The sequence below is a fragment of the Diabrotica undecimpunctata genome, chromosome 1 (genome assembly GCF_040954645.1).
Source record: "Diabrotica undecimpunctata isolate CICGRU chromosome 1, icDiaUnde3, whole genome shotgun sequence".
Taxonomy (NCBI): domain Eukaryota; kingdom Metazoa; phylum Arthropoda; class Insecta; order Coleoptera; family Chrysomelidae; genus Diabrotica; species Diabrotica undecimpunctata.
In genome coordinates, this window is record NC_092803.1 from 185,589,272 (window position 1) to 185,607,764 (window position 18,493).

Genomic DNA, 18,493 nt, shown 5'->3' on the forward strand with positions numbered 1-18,493 from the left:
GTGATATTTTAAGTAGCTTCTGCAATGTGTTGTTCTTCTGAGGCCAAAAAGAAACCGCATTGCTCTTTTTTGTAATTTAAAAATAACATTAGATTGGGTAGCTGTACTAGATTCAATCAAGATTTGTTGGTCGAAGGCAGAACTCATGGTTGAAGAATCTACGTGATTGGTATAAATTTAGATCAATTGATTTGTTTAGAGCAGCAAGTTCAAAAATAAAAATAGCTATTATGATTGCCAACCTCCGTAGGGAGACGGTACTCTAAGAAAAAGACTAGAAACCCAAAAAGAAAGACCATATCAAAGATGAGGCTCGAACAAAGAAAAATATGTTATTTTGGAAGATGCCAAATTGATTTACTTCGAAACAGATCTTATTGCATAGCAGGCTAAGGCTAGTTTCTTACTTAACAAATCGATATGAAGGGACTATCTAAGGTTGCTGTCTATAAAAATATTAAGAAATTTTACAGAATTAACGATACTGAGCTGGCTGTCTGTTATTAAGAAGCAAAAGTTGAACAGCTCCTTAATAGGATAATGCTACTGTCTTAACTACGTTAAAAGAAAGTAAATTAGAGCGAGACCGGGTTTTTATTTTAAGTAGATCAGAAGTTATAGTTGCATGAAGAGTTGCAATATAAGAGTTTCTCCTGGTGATACTCGTATCATCAGCAAACAGAAAAAAGTTTTTATTGATTTTTAAATTAGTGATGTCATTTATGAAGATAAGGAAAAGTCATGTACTCATTACTGAACCTTGTGGTGCTCCACAAACAATGCTTTTGTGGCTAGAGTCAGTGTCTGCTCTCTCCATTTGTTTCCTATTTCCCAAGTAAGATTGGAACCAATTCAAAGAAATATCTTGAATTCAGTAGAAATTTAGTTTTTTTTATTAAAATGTAGTAATTAACACAATCAAAAGCTTTAGCATAGTCACAAAACCAGTGGCAGTGTGAAGATTGTTTAGTGCTTGGTAAACCTCATATAGTACAGAAAACAGCATCACTGGTAAATTTATTAGATTAAAAGCCGAACTGATTTTGAGATAAAATGTTGTTTTCGAGCTTTTATAAGTCTCTTAATAATTTTGAATAGTACCGGTAGTATGAAAAGAGATCTATAGTTATAGGCATTCGATTTTTCTCCAACCTTGTGAAGAAGAATAATAATGGCTGTCTTTAGGCACTCTGGAAATATACGGTTTTCAAAGGAATCATTCATTAATGAAACCAGCATATTTTTTGGGAAATTTAAGGCAATTTTCATGGATGGTCTATCAGTACTAAATGAATATTTGCTTTTGATACTATTGATTGTTTGAATCGCTTCAGATTTATCTACTGGTCTTATAAAAAATGAATTCAATACCTTTTTTGAATTGGGAAGATAGGAAATGGGATCTTTTTGTGGCATTATGGTTAATGTTATATTTTTACTTATATTAACGAAGTATTCAAAAGTGAAAAAAACCTCAACACCCTTGTAGGTGTGAACGAATACTCTCCACACAAAAGGTGAAGTCCTTTCAACCAATATACCATCTTAAATGTGCCTATCGAGCAATATTTTTCCAAAGTCTTCAGTAAAAATGACATCATGGTTTTGGGACCTAACTTATATCCTCTCCAGGTTTGAGTATTAAAGCTAGCCTTATAAGCCTCTACCCTTATGGTAGATATGTATTCCAGTCCTAAGATAGCTTGTAGTATCATGCACATTTTAAAGTATAGTTTTTAGGGTTGTTCTTTGGGCCATCTCTATTTTCCTCTTTTTTTTAATCGACCACTTATTTATTTTTCTTATTATTATAAATTCCGGCAACATTTTTTTCATATAATTAAACATATAGACAACATTTCACAGTTTAACTAGACGTTTTTTACTTGTGTAATTTACTAGCTTTATTAGTTATCTTCTGTTATACGAGGCGTGTTTTTTAAGTAACTACCGTTTTGGAATTAAAAAAGGACGTGCAAAGATATGGCAATAATTTTATTTTTACATGAAAGCCTGTACCTTAATCTAGTTTTCTACATAATTTCCGTGAATATTGAGGCTCTTGTCATGACATGGCACCAGTTTTTGAATACCCTCCTGATAAAATTCTGCCGCCTGACTTGTTAACATTTGCATCACAAATGTTTTGACTTCGTTATCGTCTTGAAGACGCTGACCGCCCAAGTGCTGGAACAAATAGTAGTCGCTGGGCGCCAGATCAGGGCTGTATGGAGGATGATCTAGAGTTTCCCATTTAAATGATTTGATGAGATCTTTGGTCTGATTAGCCACATGTGGACGGACATTGTCATGCAGCAAAACGATACCCTTACTCAACTTGCCACGTCTTTTGTTCTGGATTGCACGACCCAGATTTTTTAATGTCTCACAATAAGACACTGCATTGATTGTCTCATTACAAGGCAGAAACTCCACTAGCAATACTCCTTTTCTGTCCCAAAAAAACTGTGCACATGATTTTCCGGGCAGAAATTGTTTGCTTAAACTTCACTCTTTTGGGTGATGATGAATGTCGCCATTCCATGGATTGTTGTTTCGATTCTGGTGTGACGTAGGCCACCCAAGTTCCGTCACCAGTAACAATTTGGTCTAAAAAATCTTCACCTTCACTGTGGTACCGCTCAAGGAAAGTCAATGCACTGCCTAAACGTTGGGTTTTGTGCAAATCCGTCAACATTTTTGGAACCCAACGTGAACACAATTTCCGGTAATTCAAGTTCTCGGTAACAATGCGATACAAAACACTACGAGAATACTGAGGAAAGCAGTCGGACAATGATGAAATTGTAAAGCGTCTGTTTTCTCTCACCTTTTCGTCCACTTTCTGCACGAAATTTTCATTAACGACCGAAGGACGCCCACTCCGTTCTTAATCATGCACATTTGTGCGTTCATCTCTAAATGCTCTCACCCATTTCCTTACCATTCCATCACTCATAATGTTTTGTCCGTAAACTTCAACGATCTCACGATGAATATCGATCGGTTTTATGCCTTTAGCACTAAGAAATCGTATAACAGCCCGTACTTCACAATCAGCGTGACTCACGATTGTTGGAGGCATCTTAAACACTGGAGTAAACAAGTATACAATAAAGAATCAGACTGTAATGGCGTCAGTGCGTAGACAAGAGATGTAGGTAAACAGCGCTCATGCGCGGAACGCCAACCGTAGCGCTGCGGCGGCGGAATCGCAAAACGGTACTTACTTAAAAAACATGCCTCGTATTTGAACAACTGCGATGGCCAACGAGTCTTAACTGATATAACGCTAGATAACTGTTATTCTAATTCTAATCTATGTAAAATTCACCTAACTTTTAGTCGTATGTTTTTACTTTGATATACCTACCTAGATATACTTATCATGTTTTATATTTTTTCAGTTACCTCTATTCACCAACATCGTAAACCGAGCCACAGTAAACTGCGCAAGATTAATAGGTTTCGACGAAAAAGCGTGCGGTTCCACCATTCACGAAGTCAACAAAATCTTGGTACCACCTACTAGAAACATCTTGGAAGTTATCGAAAACGACGAGAGATATTCAACCCTGAAAACTCTACTGAAAGACACAGAATTGGAGAAGATTCTACAGGAAAATAATAGATCGTTGACACTGTTAGCACCCACAGATGAAACATTTGCAGCTTTGGACGACAAAGATCGTGAGGCGTTAATGAAGGATAAGAAAAAGGCAGAACACATTTTGAAGCATCATGTGCTAACTGGTAAAGTATCTTTTCCTAGTAAACTCTTTCAGACACACGTATAGATACTCTTGTTTTTGTTTTTTTCTCTTCAAATTCTTAAAGATTAATAATTATAGTATGAATTTATATATTTTTTACTTTTTCAGCATTACCATTCTAATTTGCATTCTATTCAGCACATTTTACATATTTTAACTATCGAATTCTTTGTTTTTAATAGAATGAGCTAGAATTTTTTATTTCTTCTTCGCAACATATTTTCCTTTCGACCATATATTCGTATTAATGCTTTTCTGTCTCAAATTTTCACCTCTGTATAGAAAGGCCCAAGGTATCAGGAGGTGATTATTTTTTAAAAATAAATCAACAATAAATCTTTAGGTCAAGAAAATCATGCACCGACGTTATAATTATAATAAGGCAAGTGCAAGAGAAATCATTAGAATACAACACACCGGAATATCTATGTTTCGTGGACCTTAAGAAGGCATTTGACCGGATCAAATTAAAGGACGTTATCCACTTATTGTACGCAACGGAAATACCTCTAGGAATAATCAAAACGATCGAAAATATCTGACAAGAAAATCAAAAAGTAAAAGTAGAAGAACTAACTGACCCAATTAAAGCTAGCAATGGGATAAGATAGGATGATTCCCTGAGTCCTCTATTATTTAACCCGATTATGGATGAAATGTGGTCAAACCATGGAGTTGGGGTGTCTATATTGTAAAAAAAAATGACGTACACCATACCCTCCATGTTATGGCATGCAGGACGAACCATACAGTCTGTAGTCAACACCCTGAGGTACGAGCTAGAACACAAACTGTATTAACATTTATACGCTTATGAAACGCACCTGGCGTATCATAAGAGCCGTCACATTTTACTCTTTTTCATATTTTCTTGAGTAAAATGTCTTTAATACCAGCCTCTCTTGGCTAACTCTTGTTTCTTTCGACCCCGAATGGCCATTAGGTTTCGGAGGGAAGACGGGTTACTATATGTCTTTCTAATACATACTTATTCACCAAGTGATTGTCGGTATGAGTTAGTAAGTGGTAAGTCACTTTTTTTATCCTAGGGTTGAGAAATTGGCGGGGATGAAGCTATATGTGGTCAACGGCATAAGGATGTAGAAGGCAACAGGAAACCACTGCATTAAATATCGTCAGATTTCTCTAGAACAATAACCATGCAAAATACGGTCACTCACATAGCGATTAGTCCGCGGCGGACCTTTAATGGTCGAGGAGTGCTCAAACTCTCCGGGAGGAGGTGCCACCTGAATGTGGCAAATAACAATATAGAGAACAAATCTGTTTTAAATTTTGGGACATGGAATGTGAGGAGCTTGTTCGAACAAGGAAAGACGCACAACACGATTCAGGAAATTAACAGACTGAACCTAGAAATATTGGGCATGAGTGAAATGCGCTGGCCTGGTTCCGGTAAAACATTGCTCATGGATAAACCGATATAGTACTCAGGAAATGACACCCGAGATCATCTATACGGAGTTGAGATAATTATCTCCAGGAGAATCCAAACAGCTATTGTAAATTTTGTTCCCTTTTCGAATAGAATGCTGTTATTATAAATACAGAGTGAGCCAGTGAACATTAATATAGTGCAAGTGTATGCTCTAACTGTAGATAAATCAGAAACTGAAATAGAACATTTTTATGAACAACTCAAACAACTTTTACAATACACCAGGAAGGAAGAAATTACAATAATAATGGGCAATTGAAATGAAAAGATAGGAAAAGGCCGAGTGGACAATATAATAGGTGACTATTGTTTAGGAACAAGAAATGTTAGAGGCGACAGATTGGCTCAATTTTGTCACGAAAAATACATGGCATCAATTACCACCCCGTAGACTGTATATCTGAAGGTCACTACAAGATAATAAACAAAATTGCATTAGAAATCAGATTAACTTTATACTAACCAATCTAAGATTTAGAAATTCCATTATAAGCGTTGGAACAATGTCCCATCAGACCATAACCTCCTTGGTTATCAGTAAGAGGTAAGAGGGGTAAAGTCATAACAAGGATCCACATAAAAAATGAAGATATTGAACAAGTCGACAAAATGAAGTGCTTAGGAATCTGGATTACTGAAGGTCTAAATCCGAAATAAGAAATTCGATCAAAAATAGAGCAATCAAGAGCAGCCTTTTTGAAAATGAGAAAATTTATAACTAGCCAAAGTCTTAATCTGCAAATCCGATATCATATGGTAAAATTTTATATCCACTTTATTCTTCTCTATCGTGCCGAAGCTTGGACTGTTTATGTTGACTTGATGAGATAGCTGGAAGCTTTTGAGGTGTGGCTTTTTAGAACAATGTTGAAGATACCATGGATAAATCATATTACGAACGAAATGGTATTGCACGGAGTTGGGAAGAGACAGAGAACTTTTGACCACCGTCAAAAGAAGAAAGACAGCATATTTGGGGCATATACTTAGAAATGAGAAGTACCAGTAGTTGCAGCTGATAATGAGGAGTAAATTCCAAGGAAAAAGGGGTCCTAGTAGATGACAAATATCCTGTCTGAAAAACATTCGCGATTGGACTGGGTTAAACACACAGACACTTTTAAGAACAGCAGAAGATAGAGACGTTTATAATATTTACAATGGTTGTAGCCAACCTTTATTAGTGGAGTCAGTACTAGAAAAAAAAAAGATTGACAAATAATAAAAAAGTAATAACTAAAAAGAATACCAAATGGGAGAAAAACAACTTGACATAATCTGCTATGCAGACGATGCAATATTAATCTAATAGTACTAAGATGTAAATTAGAGCTGGAGGGTCAAGTAATAAAACAAATGATGGGGATTTAAATATCTAGATATCACACTATCTAGCTATGAAAGGCTCGAAACACAAATGAAAGATCAAATGAATAGACCAAACGGAGCCGCAGGTTGCCTGATTGAAACAATATGGACAAATAAAAACATCGGGAAAGAAATGCAATGCAGAATTTACAAAACAGTCATGAGACCAACAATGACATACGCATTAGAAACACGACTTGACACACACATGACAAAAATAATGCTAGAAAAAAAAGAGATTAAAGTGAGTCATGTAAGATAAATAACAAGAGGTGTTATGGTATCTCTACAAGCTGTTATCAGAAAAAACCAATAAAATGATTCAAAATGCTGCTCATGACTAAGAAATAAATTAGGAGTCATTGCAAATTTGCAAGTTGAATTAGAACGCACAGCAAGCGTTCTAACTCAACGCAGAGACTGTATTAGTCGTTTACTTACAGTGACCGGAACTAACAAAGTTTATTGCCGCACGTAGTATTAAAAGAAGCAGAGGAAGACCCCCTACTCGTTGGACTGGCGATCGAAAGAAAATGTCAAGAAATTGGATGAAAAGTATTGGATAGAGCACAATGGACAAAAATGAGGGAGGCTTATGTCCAGCAGTGGACGCAAAGGGCTGAGTGATGATGATGAAATATAGTTTACCAAGTTTTAGGAACATGTTTGCAAACGAGTAACAACAATTTAATACAAAATATTGTTTGACAATTTATTTAGCATCAGATGTCTTATCAGGTAATTTTTTTACACTGTTATCATCTTCTGTATTCGCAGTTGCAACTTTCTTCTTTGTCCGTTTTTTGCGTTCCTTGGGTTTTTTAATTTCCACGGTAGGCTTGTTTTCATTTTCGTTCTTTTTAATATTATCTTCTTTCTTACCTTCTGTGCTCGTGGGTTCAGTTTTACTCGTTGTATTTTTTTTACTTTCTGTTTTTTTAACTTCCTCCCTACTGTTTTTGTTTACATTATTATTACCTTCATTACTATTGGATTTAACGGTATTATTTGTGCACTTGTGGCTTTCCGTTTTTTTAACTTCTAAATCAGTTTCTTTTTTTATACAATTATCATACTCTTTACTCTTACTTTTAACCAAATTCTTTTTACTTTTCTTTCTTATAGGCTGCTCATCATCGCTAAAACTACTGAGACTATCTAGATCCGAATTGGAGTAAAATTCGTCTTTATACGTTCTTCTTCGTTTTCTACCTTTTATGCGAGCGTCTTCCAAAGAATCATCATAGGCTAAACTGCTGTATTTTTTATACTTTTTGTTATATTTGGATGGACGGCGTTTTGATTTTTTTGGAGTTCGTACTATTTTTCTGGGCTTGACATTCACTTTAATGGGATCTTTTGGTCGAAGACCTAGAAATAAAAGTATTACTACATATTCATAAGATGACAACTAAAATTATATGTGAAATTACATACTTTTCTAAACATTAACGAAAAATAAGAAATAAAAGTAGTGACACAGTATCTAGAGATAAACTATGACTAAACAGTGCAGGAAGTAACTTTAAACTTTGGTTTGGTAGACGAGAAAAGACTGTAAATATGGTTGCGTTCTTAGGACGGCTTTATTTGAAGATAGTTCATTCGATTACATGAAATCAACTTAAGAATACTCGTCAGAAAAATCAAAGCATGTGATTTGTTTTTGTCTTTAAAAGACTTTTAAGGTTGTTGAACGGTTATGTCATGTCAACAAAATTGGAGGATAATTCACTTTTGCCCACGGTATTATAGGCAACAGACACATTTGACTGAAAAGATGTGGGGTGAATGTTTTACCCCATAGAAATTGAAACTCTCAATATCTAAGTTTTCAGCAATGTTAATCTGTACTGTAAATGTATCTGTGTAGAGTGTTCCCGTTTAGTGAATGTGTTTTGTGTGTTGCATATGTATTGTGTATGATAGAGAATGATGTGTATACGGGGTATCTTACTCCGCTATTTTGCTGATGGATTTGTTGCTACACATTTTTCTTCATTGAGTAGGATTGAGTAGGATTCGTCGTTGACTAGGTGACAGTAGACATACAACGAAGACTATAGTAAGTCATTTTAGATAGTTTGGAGAAAATTAATTTACAAGTATTTTTGCACACTGGATTTTATTTGATTTTATTTTAACACATTTTACTAATATTTAAACCATCTTCCAAACACATTTTCTTTTAATGTTTTCTATTATAATGGGAAGAAACTTATGGAAACAATTTAATATGAGTTACATTTTCGTTAATATCTTCTGCAATTTTATTGGGTTTTACAGTGTGGCGTCCCCGCATATCGTTTTCTAAAGTACCACTTGGTACCACCTTTTCCAATTTTTTTCAAGGCAGTTGTAACCCAGGTTTCTGATATACCCAGCGTGTTTTTATTTTTCCTACATTAAGTTCTTTTTTAGTCTTATTGTCTTTCCACTCCTGTTGATTTCTTACACGCTTTCTTCCTTTCGTGTTTGTCATTGCAATTTTTCTGGTTGCCATGGTTTATTACTAGTATGTTGTTTTTCATCTTCTGATTCAGCATTACCATCAGTAAGAACATAATGTGGATCGTCATCAGAACAGTTGGAATTTTCGATATCATGATAGTCGAGAGGACATTGCTTCCCTGCATAATTAATAATTTTATTCAACACCTCAGTTATCACGATAGAATCACTTTCTAACTTTCCTGTTGGTTTCACGGGTATTGGTGAAGACAGCTCTGTAACAATTAGAAACAAGAGTTAAAACTATATGGCTCCTGAATTATATTTTATGAAATTTCTGATATTCATAAGAATTCGGATATAAACAATGCCTACTAGGTATTAATAGCTTTTGTGATGGCAAAGGGAAATTTCAAGTGTTACCAAAGTAATAATATTATTGATTTTGTATCCATACTTACCAGGGTCAGGTTGTTCACTAATTTTCTTAGGTAACTTCAATATACGTCTAATTCTATTCATATTTTAAACTTCAAACACTCTTAACACAAAGCTCAAGTAAATATTTATGTAGCTGCATAACCTCAAAAAGTTATTCACGAAAATGCAAACAAGTCAATAGGAACTCAAAGAAGACACAGCAATGGAAGACATCGAAGTTCCACGAAGATTAATAAACGCGGTAAAAGCACTCTACAAGAATAACGAAGTAGCTATCAAAACGGGCAATAGAATATGCAGTCCATTTAAGACGACAAAGGGACTACTACAGGGTTGCTCCACATCCCCCACCCTGTTCAAAATATTCGTGGAAAAAACCCTGAAACCATGGAAAAGAAAGTGCGAAGGGATGGGTATACCAGTAAGGAACGAATATCTATATACGCTAAGTTTTGCCGACGACCAAATAGTGATCGCACAAGACGAGGATGACCTCAGTTTTATGATGAGAAATCTGGAGCAGGAATATACAAAGAATGGGATGGAAATAAACCTAAAGAAAACTGAATAGCGAACATCGGAGAATACAGAAATAAAACAGCTGGAAATAGACGAAGGTAAACAAATCAAAGGAACAGACAAGTATAAGTATTTAGGCTTCATAATATCAAACAAAGGAACAACGGAGGAAGATATAAAAAATAGACTAGGACAAACAAGAGACTGTTAAGTATCCCTTAACATTATAGACGTGGATGTCACATCGGTGACAGCGTTTATTACATTATTATAAAAATCGGAAATAATCAAATTGGTGTCTCTTGAAAATTCTAAGAGCTTGAAAAGTCCTAGATAGGATGCGGAATATAAACTTTAGAAGAAAAGACTAAATGACAAGTACTTCTAAAAGAGTTTAAATATTTGAAGAATAAGGTTTTAAAATCACTTAGATATTGTCCCTTACTAATTTTTATTCGTGCAATGCAAAACAAATCGACTGGCAGGATGCCTTAATAACACTATATCGCGAAATAGACACATTAACACTGAGATGAAGTCAAGAATTTATAAGGCCAGTGTAAGACCAAAAATGACATATCTCAGAAACAAGACCCGATACAGCCACAACGCAAAGGCTACTGGAAACCGCAGAGACGCGAGTACTGAGAAGAATTGCAGGAAATACGCTGAGCAGAGAGATACATAAGCAGAATGGAGGAGATCCGTATCGTCAAAATAGCAAGAGATAAGTCACCAATCGGCAGAAGAAGTATCGGACGACAGCGCAAAAGATAGAGTGACAATCTTCCATAGAGGTATTAATCCGCCAATGAACAAGCTTATAAAGGGGAAAAGAAGAACAAGAAATTTTAATGCATATCCCGTTTTTAAAAAGCCTTTCTACCATGTTGTTTATATTCTTGCATGTATTTAATATTTTGCATTGAATAACACGAAAGAAAATCCTACCTTTGAAAATGGCAAAGTCCTTGTCAGACAGGGCCATCACATATCTTCCTCCACGATGATTTACCATGCCGTTTTGCGTAGCGTACTTTAGAGCTCGTTTTATTTGCATCGCAATGTTTCGTGGCCTTGGACGTATTTGTTTGGCATTGATAACACCTTGGATGTAGTCTGGAAATAAAATATATAATTAAAAATATTCACAAAATCTCGGAGGGAAAATAAACTATATATATATTGAAACATATTTTTGAATATATTTACCAATTATTCTTCCTTGGGAAGATCCTGTTGATTCATGGAGGTCCACTATGGCCTGCAAAGCGCATTGCAAAAATTTGGGTTGGCCGCCGATCACTTTCATCTTATGCCAACAATCATGGGGCCCTGGTTTAAATTTGCTCTGGCTGCTTCCCATGATTTAATGAAATAAAATTTAATATTGACACTCAAATGTGTTAGATGCAATAAAATTTTAAATATTCATTTTTAGAAAATAATCTACCGAAAATTATAAAATAATGACTTCTGTCATGCTGGCATATAATAATTGTTATGGATAGCAACGATATTATATATCTAGATATTTGTATTTTTAATGAAAATATTTTTTATGTTAAATGAGGATGTAAGAATATTTCTTAATTATTATTATTATAAAACAAATAAGGGCAGAGGAGCGAGCTCCTATTATGCCCAGAACACAGAGAAATATCAATAGAAAACCAATAACTGTTATAAAGTTACAATTACGTACATCAAACAACAGAAACCAAATTGATTACATTATGGTGAATAAAAGATTCAGAAACGCAATAAAAATCAGCTAAAACATATCCTGGTGTTGATATCGGGTCGGACCATAACCCACTGATAGTTAACATCAGACTAAAGCTGAAGAAGATAGAGAGTGTAAAAGCAAGAAAATACGATTTAGGACCATTAAAAAATGAAGACACCAAGCACCAGATACAAACCTATATAGAAAAAGAATTAAAAAATACAGACAAAGCTAATAACCAGATAACGAAATGGCAAAACTACAACAAATTAACCAGACAATCCTAGATAAATATCTTCGCCCAACAACGGTTAAAAAGAAAGAGTGGATTACTGATAAAATCCTAAATATGATGGAGAATAGAAGAAGAGCTAAAAACAGAGACATGTGGGAGTATAAACAAATTGACAAAGATATAAGAAAAACTATTAGAGAAACCAAAAACAAATGGTTGGAAGATCAATGCAGAGAAATAGAATCATTGGAAAGTAGACACGACTCGTTTAATCTCCACAAGAAGGTAAAAGAGGCAGCAGGAATGTACAAACCCAAGAGATCAGGACATATGACTGATGATCAAGGCGACCCGGTAATAGACATTGAACAAACAAAGAATATATGGAAGAGATACGTTGAGAAGACATTCGATGACGACAGAGATAACAACCAGATAATTATGGAATACGACACAGGACCACCAATCACTCAAAACGAAGTCAAAGCCGCAATTAAAGCAACCAAAGCATGCAAAGCACCAGGGCACCTTCGAGTAATCAAAAACATATACTACAACCAATCAGCAACCATTCGGGTGAAAGACCAACTAACAGAAGAAGTTGCAATAAAGAGAGGAGTACGACAGGGTTGCATACTCTCTCCCCTATTATTTAACGTCTATTCGGAACACGTCATGAGCCAGGCCTTAGAGCATATCGAAGAGGATATTCTCATAAATGGTGAGCGCCTGAATAACATCAGATATGCAGACGACACCATCCTCTTTGCAGACAGTTTAGAAGTTTTACAGACACTAGTAACGCAATTGTGGAGAATCAGTCAAGAATACGGGCTTAATTTAAACACCAAGAAAACAAAGTACATTGTCATCAGACAGAAGGATATTCCACCTAGTCAATTACTGGTAGATCAGCAACAAATACTCCAAGTGCCCCATTACTACTATTTAGGAACCACCATAAACTACCAATGGGTCCACTCTGTTGAGAGAAAACTAAGAGTTGAAAAAGCCAGGTCAGCATTTGTCAGAATGAGCAAGATATTTAAGAGCCACGACCTACCCTTAAAAACGAAAATCCGTTTATTGAGATGCTAAGTATTTACAGTGCTGCCTATGGGGTTGAATCATGGACACTAACCGAGGCAACCATGGGAAAACTCGAGGCGTTTGAGATGTGGTGTTATAGACGGATACTGAGGATCTCCTGGGTGGACCGAATAACAAACAATGAGGTTCTACGTCGATTAGATAAAACTTGTGAAATTATATCCACAGTGAAACAGCGCAAGCTAGAATATCTTGGACATATAATGCGAAACGATCATAGATATAACCTGCTGCAACTTATATTACAGGGAAAGGTCTACGACAAGAGGAGACCAGGAAGAAGAAGAATATCTTGTCTCCAGAACTTACGAAAATGGTTTTCCTTGACCACTTCAGGATTATTTCGAGCTGCGGTCAATAAAATTAGAACTGCCATGCTAGTAGCCAACATCCGTAACGGATAGGCACCACAAGAAGAAGAAGACATCAAACAAAATTGTGAAACAATAAATAATGCAGTCCTATAAAAAATGAAATATAGAACTATCAAGTCTATTTTTAAAAATGTTATGTTATGTTAATAATAAAATTATTCCAGATATTAAATATTATTTTTGGCAAGAAGTTCACCCAGTACTTTGTTGTCGTTTGTTCCCTCTTGTAATGGAGGCCTCTTAATTATTCGTCTTAATTTAAAGTAAATGTGGTGTTTAGGTTCCCAAAATTATATTTTATACGGAACGATATAATTAGCTGAGCTATGGATAGTATATATGAGTCTTTTCAAGTAAGATTGTATCGTGACTGAGATCTGGACTCCACACTGGCCCGGACAATTCAAGAATAGGTCTGACGTATATTGAGTAAAGTTTGTAACAGAGGTTAGAGGTATAGTTACGTGTAAAACATAACTGATCAGAAACAGTTTCGAGTTTACAAGTTTTCACACTAACACTATGTGATTAGATCAATTTAAGTCTCTATTTATTATTATCACTCCGAGATAGTTGTGAGAGGTTACTGAGTTTAAGGGATATACATTACTGAAGTACAATAGTGATAGGTTATTTTTGCCGATATGTAGAACAACGCTTTTTTTAATGTTAAGCGGAAGTAACCATTCTAAAGACCATTTGAATATTGCGTCAAGATCGTGTTGAAGAACATGTTGGTTAATAATGAGATTCACATTTTTTGACATCATCAACGTAAATGGAAACCTTACTGCATACAATGAGGGGAAGATCATTAGTATACATACAAAAGAGTAGTCGTTTAAGTACTGAACCTGGTGAGACTCCGTCGGATAGAAAATTTTTAATCCAAATATTTAACGTTCCGCGGATACCATAGTGATTTAATTTAGCTAGTAATCGACGTTTGGGAACACGATCAAAATCTTTGGAGAAGTCTAAGTAGATTACATTAACTGGATATTAATTATTTAAAGATGACGAATAAAATCGTTTACACAATGAAGTACGTTTGTGATCTTAGAACGACCCTTAATAAAGCCATGCTTTTGATGAGGAATGACATTTTCTTGAAGGAGAATTTGTCTTAATAAAAGAGATGACGGGATCTGGTTACCTTTGACATGGAGACCTCTAATAAAGAAAATATCGTCTGCTCCACCCGCCAATCAAAATCCTACCTTCATAAATGTTCGTGCCTACCTCCATTCAAACCACGTCACGGTGGTTTGTGTCCGAACTTCATGTTCGGATAAATTTCCGCGGCCAAATAAATAAAAATTACTGAGTTCTCGGGAATTACATCGTTGAGAATTTAATGCTCGACGTTTCGGCACCCATTTTGGAGCCATTTTCAAGAGAGATACTGTTCCGTTCTAGTTCGGGGTCTAAATCTTACACATCTCCACATATTTTGCCTTAAGTTTAATGGCAATTCTTCCAACAAATCAATAAAATTATTTTGTAAAAAATATAAATAGTTTTCACTAGTCAAATAACAAGGTAACCGATATTGCATGGCCCTAAACAATGATTCCCAATAATGCCACAACATACGTTTATTTGAAAATTATGTTGGAAATTCCTTTCTCTCCTAACATGAGAATATCCCAGAAATGATTGTTCCTTAAATTAAAGACACCATGGCGTGTAAATGTAGCTTCATCATCATCACGTAGCGCTACAATCCTGGGTGGGTCTTGACTGACTGTACAACTTTTTTCCAATTTGTTCGGTCATCCATCAACCTAAGGTCAAATGGAATGTTCATTTTCCGGAAATCTGCTTGGATGTTATCTCTCCATCGCATTCTGGGACGTCCTAGTGGTCTTGTTCCTGTGGGAATCTCCTCTCGTACCAGTTTTACAAGTCTCTCGTTATGCAGTCTGTGCACGTGGCCTGCCCATCTTAGTCGCTGTGATTTAATTTCTTGGACAATATCGGCGTCATTGTAGAGTGCTTTTAATTCGATATTGGTTCTGATATTATACTGGTTTCTGGTGATGTCATGGTGAGGTTCGAGAATTTTTCTAAGTATTTTTCGTTCAAAGCGTCTGAGCTTTTCTTCGTTTGCTTTGGTCATGGTCCACGTTTCGCATCCGTATGTTATTACAGGTCTGACGATGGATTTTTATCTTTTTATCTTTGAACTTCTTATCTTCTCCTCTTCTTTATGAGCTTATACAGTACGAATAGACAGCGGTTTACAGATTGGATTCTGTCTTTTATTTCATCGTTGTTAGCTGCTATTACGGCCCCCAGATACTTTAAACGTTGTACTTTTTCGAAATTGAAGGTGTTGACCGTCAGATTTTGTCCTATTCTGTCTCTTCATGTCGTTCTATTTATACACATATATTTCGTCTTCTCTTCATTAATCTTCAGCCCTACTTCGCTTGTTGCTCCTTCTACCTTGTTGAAAATGTCTTTCGTGGATGTAGCTTGGTCCGTAAATAATATTTTATCGACGAAAGAGTGGTCAAGAGTGGTTGTTTGTTTCAGATATCATTTGCAAATCTACATCTTAAAGGTAAATCTACTGGTAATAGCATTTTCACCTTTACCATTTTGGTGTAAAATGCTAAGAGTGAAAATGCTCACGGTGTAGGACTTTTAAAAGTTTTGCTTTTGTTTTTGAAGTTTTGCTAATTCCTAAAGCTGAAGATGAACGTCGTGTACTTACTTAAGAATAATCGTCAACGCAAACCATCCTCTTGATCAGGAGTAATGATTTGACCCGTATTTCGTGATACTACTCGTGACTCCGTCTCGTGGTGCTTCTTCCGTGTCGCTCGCCTCATAATTTTACTATGGAGAAAAAGTAATACAACGCCAGTATAGAAGCTTATAGAACCGATAGAGAAAGGTTTCAGAAAATTGTAAAGATGATCACGGCCAACGTCTGAATACGGACACGGCACCAAACGAAGAAGACAGAAGCTTCTCTTCAATAAGATATTTAGCAGCCATAAAAAAAGCCTTTTGTGATGTTACATTGCCATCTTTGAGTTATTTTTATAACAATAAACTATTAACTATGCTTATCCACAAGTATTCAGTGCTTTACTGCACAAATATCACAACTAAGATTTATTATGCAGCTGATTTATAAAATACGATTATCTCGAAAACTGTTGAGTTTTGAAGTTATTAAAAGATATACCTTTTTTATGTAAAATAATGTAATATTTTGTAGAGAGCAAAAAGTTAAGCGCAAATTTATGCCACGTATGTAGCATATGTGGCGCCCTCTATCAGCTACATGAAAGTAAGCATCAAATTATAATTTCGCATACTCAAGAGCACCCAGTTGTAATTTTTTATACATAAATGTGGATAAACATGAACGTTATAGCGAAAAATAATATTTTAAATTTCTATTTTAACAACATTAGCAACATTTTATTCAGGCATATTTTTTTGTAATGGGCACACTCTAGTCTATGTTTCAATAGTAAGAACTCACCCTGTATACCGAAGTTGATATTTTCTCGTTCTGATTTAATGTAAATTTAATATTTTTCTTTTAATTTTAGAGGTTCTGTGTTGCTCAGGCGTCGGTCCACATTCCTGGGGTTTTAGCAGCTTTATTTCAACTCTGGCCAACACGCAGATAGAAGTAGGCCGCACTGGAAGTAGAATCCGCGTTAACAGAGCAGTAGTCACTAGCTGTGATAATTTAGCGACGAACGGAGTTGTACACACCGTCAACAAAGTATTATTGCCCAGGCAGCCACCCGTTTCGTCTATCGGGGGCTTCTTCCTTTTCGATCTTTAGAGTTTTTAAAGTGATTTAGAATCATCGTGTAATGCAGATTTTGGCAGTCAGAAAGAAAAATAACGTGCAACTAATATTTGCATTATTTCCATTTTATTTAATTTGTCTTTGTATACAATATGTTTTTAGTTTGTACTTTGGAAACACATGAGGCCTCCATTTATAATAATTTCCTAGTTGAGAAGTCATGTGCTTCTCCTAGACAAGTTTATAATTTATGATTGGTTCAGTCAAAATAATTTCTTAAACCAAAAAGAGATCAAGAATATATTAATCAAGAGAAATGATGGATGGTAAATCTTTATCAAAATAACTAGATTAACAACTTTGTGAAATAATTCTCAGTGGAATAGTTTAGGAAGTTGCGAAGTATATATACTATTATATCTACACTAAGAACTGCTGTATCACAAAAAATAAAGCCATGCAAGTACTTTTGGTACTTTGGTGATTGATATTTTTTATCACATTAGGTATATTTCATTTCACACAAAAAAAGTTTTTATTCATTTTTTTTTTAGAAAATGTGTACCAATATATACCATTTAATTGTATTTACAATTACAATTGCTTTATACTCCATATTTTGTTTTATTTTTGTATTTACGTCATAATCCGCTGCCACGTTGCGACGTAATGGATTTCTTGTTTTCATAGTCAATCTAGCGATCGCTTGAATAAGAAATCTGCAATATGCGATGATTTAATGACTGAACTTAATGTACTTGTGTTGTTAATAGCTTTTTACCCAGATAAAATTCAGAACGAAGATGTTACTTTCTTTTTAGTAAGCGACCTGGGTAGAAATTGAAAAAATAATTTATTTTTTATTTTAGTATTTTATTCTAAGATTATAACATATTAGCCTGTATTAGTCTAGCAATAAAGTTTTTAATGTTTGAAATTCGTTTTTTATTTATAAACAATATTTATAATCGACAACTCCTGTCCAGTAATATGGATGGTTGTAAATTTTACTGGTCAGTGGCCAATTGTGCCCAAAAACATGTCTAAAAAAAAGTAGAATTTCACAATTTGGGACAGTGATTCATCTTTTAAACGCTGAATATACTCAAGTGTAAATGTACACAGCGGCCCTCGAAAACTACTCATTTTCTCAATTGCAATTTGCTTTTTCTCATAAGAAATTATACAATATATAAGTAGTATATTTATTTGTGCTTCTCTTTAGAAAAACTGAACAGGAGTTGTCGTAC

General features: G+C 35.1%; 2 protein-coding genes across 2 annotated transcripts in view; one reads left to right on the forward strand and one right to left on the reverse strand.

The window, feature by feature from the left end:
* The window catches only part of mfas (midline fasciclin), a 98,349-nt gene extending 80,169 nt beyond the window's left edge, over positions 1 to 18,180 (forward strand). The window contains exons 10-11 of the mRNA XM_072520766.1: positions 3,408 to 3,753; positions 17,035 to 18,180. Coding sequence (XP_072376867.1) covers positions 3,408 to 3,753; positions 17,035 to 17,276 — 588 coding nt within the window. The 3' untranslated portion in view covers positions 17,277 to 18,180. The remainder of the gene's footprint in view (positions 1 to 3,407; positions 3,754 to 17,034) is intronic.
* LOC140432703 (uncharacterized) lies at positions 7,289 to 11,513 on the reverse strand. Its single transcript, XM_072520767.1, has 3 exons — positions 11,224 to 11,513; positions 10,963 to 11,130; positions 7,289 to 7,971 (listed from the first exon to the last, which is right to left on the reverse strand). Exons 1-3 carry the CDS (start codon positions 11,375 to 11,377, stop codon positions 7,313 to 7,315), a joined length of 981 nt encoding a protein of 326 aa, XP_072376868.1. The 5' UTR covers positions 11,378 to 11,513; the 3' UTR covers positions 7,289 to 7,312.
* Positions 18,181 to 18,493: the final 313 nt, after the last annotated feature.

Excerpts from the sequence above, each read along its gene's own strand:
- LOC140432703 (XM_072520767.1), bottom strand. The coding sequence starts at position 11,377 with ATGGGAAGCAGCCAGAGCAAATTTAAACCAGGGCCCCATGATTGTTGG. Across the intron at positions 11,131-11,223 it reads TTCCCAAGGAAGAATAATTG|ACTACATCCAAGGTGTTATC; the intron begins GTAAATATATTC and ends TTTTATTTCCAG. Across the intron at positions 7,972-10,962 it reads GGACTTTGCCATTTTCAAAG|GTCTTCGACCAAAAGATCCC; the intron begins GTAGGATTTTCT and ends TTTTATTTCTAG.